At 33.9% G+C, this 6533-nt stretch overlaps 1 protein-coding gene across 2 annotated transcripts in view; it reads left to right on the top strand.

The window, feature by feature from the left end:
* The first annotated feature begins 1197 nt into the window (after positions 1-1197).
* The window catches only part of LOC110111639 (anaphase-promoting complex subunit 1), a 177681-nt gene continuing 172345 nt past the window's right edge, over positions 1198-6533 (top strand). Inside the window, exons 1-4 of one of the 2 annotated variants that reach the window (XM_020843595.2) lie at positions 1198-1519; positions 3717-3780; positions 5398-5482; positions 5749-6020. In XM_020843595.2, coding sequence (XP_020699254.1) covers positions 1284-1519; positions 3717-3780; positions 5398-5482; positions 5749-6020 — 657 coding nt within the window. In that variant the 5' untranslated portion in view covers positions 1198-1283. The remainder of the gene's footprint in view (positions 1520-3716; positions 3781-5397; positions 5483-5748; positions 6021-6533) is intronic. The other variant, XM_028693179.1, reaches the window with a different exon arrangement.

Here is a 6533-nt window from a genome sequence, read left to right as displayed (position 1 = left end):
CACTTGCCTGAATCAACTAGACTGTCTGCCTTGAACTATGCACGTTAAGAATATCACATAAAGTGGATCACCTACCATTAGTGATATCTCAATTCTCAACACTTAGTATAGGATCAACATCCCTCAATTAAGCTCGACTATAGCAAGACTCTCACCCAGGGGTATCACATGTACCACCTATGCTCATCACTACATTAGACCCAAGTTTCCTCAACACAAACCTACTCATTCATTATGACAATCCTTGACTTAGAGCAAGACAATAAAACCCAAATGATTCGCCATTATAAACTTAGTCCAACTCAACACCAACCCACAACACACCATATCTCGCCGCTATGCCACTTGACATTACTACATTTGCCCGGAGACAAGTCTTCAATCCCAACTCTCCCACCACTCAGATGATGACATGTGTGTATAATGTGATGTAATGTTGAATATGCAATCCATGTAGCACTATATATATATATATAGATATATTTATGTTTTTTCATGTAACCATTTTTATTGTCCCACCTAAATCCTATAAATCAGGAGTAATGAACACAATTCAAGACATATAATGCATTATCAAAAATATCTTTTGGATATATAAGGAATTTTCTAATTATCTAAGATCTCTAGACATTCTCAATTCTTCTTGTACTACACTCTCCATTCATACTCACACTTCCATTACCCTCGAGATAAACCTGCTAGTAAGTTTAGGTATTTTTCATGAATAAATCATGAGCAAACAAAGGTCATATTTGCTTTTAAATAATATTTAATTTTCTATCCCATAATTTAATGAGGAAAAAAAGAAGAAAAAACAAGGACATACATAACACATAATCAATATGCACTAATATTTAATACTTAGATTTCATACTAATATGATAACCTAATATTTAAATGTTATTGAAAGATATGTATAAAAATATATATATTCGAATAAATTAATATTAGTAATATTTTTAATGTTATTGAAAAATTAAAATATTATAGAAATAAAATTTTTGTCTTGAGATGTATAAATCTATAAAAGTTTTATGATATTTATACGAACTCTTTAAGGATAAATTAAACAACGAATTCGGATTAAATTAGGTTCAAATCAAATATTTAAAACTTAGGGTAAATTAGTATCAAATTTATTGGGTCCCATAAATTTCGCACCACACCCAAACTCGACCCGCCAAATCTTGCACCCCTATAAAATACTGCGGGTTCCTCACTGATTCGAGCACTCGTGCGGGAGAAATATAACATCTTCTGCTCGGCGGTTTCCGCCGCCGGAGATGTCTATTGGAGTGCGTTACCTCACTGTACTCCGAGAGTTCAAGCCCTTTGGCCTCACATCCGAGGAGCAGGACGGTAAGCCAGCAGAGGGCGTGCCAGAGAAATACGATTACTTTCTTTTTGGTCCGGAGGTCACCCGCGAGAGGGACGATGTACCCCCCTTTGACAGCGACTTCTCTTCCGCTGGTTCATTCTTCGAATGCGGCGACCAGGAGCTATTCATTAGAGGAAACCGGTAAGATTCTCTTCTTTCTTGCGCCAATTTACCTGTGCATTGTAGGGTTTTTAGCTTTTCTTGTTGCCGTCGAATGTTTGTGTATTTTATGTGCTGTATTCAACTGATTTTGAAACGGGATGGGAATTTTTTTGTTTAGAACTGTTCATTTAAACTAATCTGACTATCATTTCTCAAGGCTTAATGGTAATATTGGAAATGATTCTGATTAAAATTGTTGGCACAAGGAGCTAGTGAGAGGAATCTTTGGGAACAAAGAGACGTCTTTGGTTGTTTACGTAAATGCTGTTACCGTCTGAGTTGTTTGAAGATTCACATGGAGGAATATCCAGGGGGAAAACTAGGGCTGGACCGCTGGAGTTTTCTTCTGCTTATTTAGATGTATCTTCTCTCTTGTGAGAGTCTTTAGGAGCAAACATGCTTGATGCGCTTATGTTTCATGAACTTATTTAAGTATATTTGATCAACTCCAGGAGTTATCCGTCTGGTCTAATGATGCCTATTCATATTCCATTTTTTTTCTGACAACTTTTATGCCTGTTCATATTCCATGAGTCATATAATGGTCTATTTTAGGTTTCTATGCTCCAGTAATTGATTTTTTAGGTCCTACAAAGCATCCCGCTGCTCTCACATTCCCCAAGTCCTGATTGTGCACTCAATGAAAAATAATTACGAAACCATATTCGTTCTTCACTCAAGTGATATTGTTGTATCGAAATTTCACCCATTTTTCAAGACCCCCATTGCTTCCCTCATGATTATGGGCTGTGTTTCAGTGCTGGCATAGCTTATCACTCACAATGACCATCTAAATATCATTCGCTCATTCATCCATTACTCGACCGGTGCAGGATCACCAAATTTTGCTTTTATGCTTTCTTTAGGATCTATGCTTAACTTTGCTGTCCTCATCAAATATTACACCACTGTTCATTCTATTGTTGTATTCAAGAGATGAGTTGATGAAATCTAAGTTTTTTGTAGCTTGGTTGTCAAGGGCTTCCTAAGAAGTCCTAGTATTTTTACTTGTTGGTTACTGGTTAACTTTACCATATGATCAGAGTTTTATGATGATTATACTTTGAGCCATTTAGGGTATGTTTGGAACTATTTTTGTTTTTTTTTTTAAATATATTTGGTATGTATTTTTAATTGGTTTTGTTTTTATTTATTTTTTAAAACAAATCAAGCTATTTTCAAAACATGTTAAAGCAAGTTTAGTTGTTTTCATTTTTTATAATGAAAACCACCCTGACTAACCAGCTGTTGGCCATCACCCCATGACCGCCGCCACTGTAGCTATTGTCACCTCCCGTTGTGACCAATGTTTCTACTATTGCAGCCCAGTGTTGCCACCGCTGCTACCACCTTGACATATGCATTGGCTTATACAGTATTTAAATAAAACAAATATACTAAATATCTAAGGTATTAAATATATTTTATTTTAAATTAAAATATAAAGAAAGAGATCCCAAGTAACATCTTAGAAAATTAAACAATTTTAATTATTTTTATGTAGTTAGTTTAATTGTCCTATTTTGAGGTTCTAGAAAAACCTTTTCATGATCAGTTATAGTTGGTTTTTGATTATTGAATAAAATGAGTTTCATTTCCACCCTTGAATGTTGAGGATTTCATTCTTTTTGCGCTTTGAGTATTTAACACTTGTTTAAATACTTTGAGGATTCCCTTGAATGCTCTCTTTATTCTTTCCCAATTCCTCAGCAGATTCACTTTCTGCTGTACAATAGATCTATAGCTAACCCGGGTCTTGGCTTAGGCAATTTTGCTAGTTATTTAAAAAAAAAAAAACACATGGAATTTTGTTACCAGAGTATGTTTAGTATTTAGTTTTTTTTTTAATTTGGGTTAAGCATTCCATTTCACCTGATTAATTTTTTATTGCTCGTAGATTCCTTTTTATTGACTCAAATTGTCACTCACGATTAATTGGAATTGGTTTTTTAATCAATCCCTATAAAATATGACACATATGAGTTAATTGTGAGTGAAGTAATTGGATGTGCTGTTGAGCTATTTTCAAACATGCTTGACTTTATGCACATTGATTATTGTGCTAGAACAATTGCTTACATAAGTGATAGGATTACTCGAAAGCTGAGCTGCATGGCTTAACCTCTGTCTTTGTGGAGAGTTTCAAATTTAATTCCAATATATTCTTTTTTGTCAGGATTATGTGGACCAAGGGTTTCGAAGTTCATAAAAGATATAGCTCTACAAACAATATTATTACTGTACGTAATCTTATCTTAGCATTTTTTTTTAAAATTCTGTTTAAATTGTTATTATAGCGGAGATATTATTTATCTTGTCAGGAATTAATTTATGCAGTTCTTTATTGGCATTTTACCAATGGTATATGTTGATATTCAAATTGTTGAATTGTGGAAGAGGAATATAGATTGCTTGTGGCAATTGCAAATTATCAATATTAAGAATTTCTTTCAGCTTATAGTTGACACTTAATTGCTTTTTTGATCATACCAATGCATTTGAACGCTCTTCTTTTAAGTTTACCACTATTGCAATTCCTTATTGAAATTTATTTTGTCAAATTTCCATCAGTTCCTTCCATTTTGCATCATTATTGATTTATTGGCTTATTAATTTTGTAGCTTTTATAAGAAATCGATTTGATTGTATTTATCTTCATAAATTATTGTGAATATGCTGTAATTTATTGTGAATATGTTGTATTGAGAAGAGAAAATTAAAGATGAATGGAAGAATTAATCGGTAATGGGAGGCAACAATGATAAAATGAACGCGTTATAGCCATCCCTTAAATAAAGAATAAACATAAATCGCAAATGATAAGACATGGTGAGCCGTGAGAGAGGATGAGAAGAAAAAGTCACATGTAAGATGACATTCTGCTTGTACTTAACTTCGTGTTGACCTTGCACTTAGATTTGATCTAGGATGAACACATAACACCTTAGCAACCTTTCTTGGAACATATTCTAGGTCTGATTGAAATGGTTAAGAGAAATGCTTTCACTTTTCATTAAGCTCCTAGCTGAGGGAGATGAAGAGAAAAAGGAAGAAGTTGATGGTTATTTGATATTCTCCTTTTACTTGAATTGGAGTTGATTATTTCACTTAGTTTGGATCAATAAGAACACATGGCACCTTAACTTCCATTCCATGGACCTTATCCCAAGGTTGATTGAATTTCTCAAGAGGAATTCTTTCTAATTTCAGTGATCAATTTGACAAGCAGTCTTCGTGCACTTTAGTTGTGTAGCTGTTTAACAACTTGGACATACCAAAATCTCTACATTCATTGTATATCTATTTGAGGAAGGCAGATGCTTTGACATCTTTTCATGAATCGGAGCCCTGTATCACTAGTTACTATCATTCCTATTGCTAGTAAATATCATTCCTATTCCTTATCATTTGGTTTCCTCAGTGTGGAAGAATCATACCAATCCATGATAATGTTGGCGTTAAAAATATAATGCAGTGGCTAATGGTCTTTCATTTAAGTCTGTGCTGCTCTCAGCTCTTAATTCTGCTTGTTTAATTTGTCAACAAGATTATAATTAACTCTCATACGTTAACCTTAAATGATGAGTTTCTATGTAAGTAATGTATCTTTGAATGCTTATTATCCATTCTTCTTATCGTCATGACGTCCTCAGGGGCCTATATTTTTTTGGGTATGAAGTGATGTGACCCTTGAGTATTATTATGCTAATTTTGAGAAGCGTCTAACTATCCTTTGGAAGCCCTCATTTTCTGTCTTCACTTATCCGGTTATTTATGGAGTGCTGTTGAGGAAGATTCTGTCTTTTCTTTCATTTGGCAGTGTTTTTTCTGAGAAAGTCTTTGAACATGAAATGCAGGCTTGCTGGTGTCGCATGGATGCTTTCCCTGATGCACTTCTTTGTGTTTTAGAAATCAATAACTTATCAATATACTATGTATCTGGTGAGTGATATCTCAAAGAAAACAAATGTTTATTCAATGAAGTTCATCTTGAAATATTGGCGTTTTAATTGATACTACTGAAGCCAAGGTTCCTTTTTTAGTGCATTTTGTTAGTCCAAATCAATAATCTTGACCTTCTAGTCCTTTTTTATTTTGAATTGGGATGAACATGTTCTGTCAAAAATTATTATGTTTATCATATTGACAGTTGGATAATTATTTCACTGTCAAGTTCAATACTTCTAGTAAATCAGATCATTTTTTAGGTGAGGTTATCTGTATTCCTCTTCCTTATACCATCTCAAACATTTGGCCCCTTCCATTTGGTTTACTGCTACAAAAGTCGACAGATGAACGCCGCACATTAACAACTACTAGTTCAATATTATATGCACGAGATATTACTCGTACTTCAAAGGATTATCGTTGCCGGCGTTATACTGCAAATCAGCATAATTACTTTGACCCAACTCTCAAGGAAGACGGGGCTGCATTATCATCACACTTGATTTTGAAGCATCCTATGGGCGAACTACAGGTACGGATGTTTTTACATGCTTATTTCAGATGGTTGTTTTGTTATCTTATTAAGTTTTGAACTTCAAGATACCACTTTTTCAATTGATTTGTTTGTTTTGTTTTGAATAAAATCTTGAAAGGCAAGTTTATAGTTATTATTTATTTCTAATTTATGTTTGCTATCTATTTTATCATACTTTTCACCTTGTTTTGGGTTCTGAATGTACCATCTTAATTAACGTAGTGATTACTGATTAGATGCCTATTCCTTGACAACCCGATCAATTTGACAAGCAGTCTTCGTGCACTTTAGTTGTGTAGCTGTTTAACAACTTGGACATACCAAAATCTCTACATTCATTGTATATCTATTTGAGGAAGGCAGATGCTTTGACATCTTTTCATGAATCGGAGCCCTGTATCACTAGTTACTATCATTCCCATTGCTAGTAAATATCATTCCTATTCCTTATCATTTGGTTTCCTCAGTGTGGAAGAATCATACCAATCCATGATAATGTTGGCGTTAAAA

This window comes from Dendrobium catenatum, unplaced genomic scaffold, assembly GCF_001605985.2.
Source record: "Dendrobium catenatum unplaced genomic scaffold, ASM160598v2 fragScaff_scaffold_231, whole genome shotgun sequence".
NCBI classification, from domain to species: Eukaryota; Viridiplantae; Streptophyta; class Magnoliopsida; order Asparagales; family Orchidaceae; genus Dendrobium; species Dendrobium catenatum.
The sequence above is the reverse complement of the archived record's forward strand: the minus strand, read 5'-3'. Positions and strand labels throughout refer to the sequence as shown.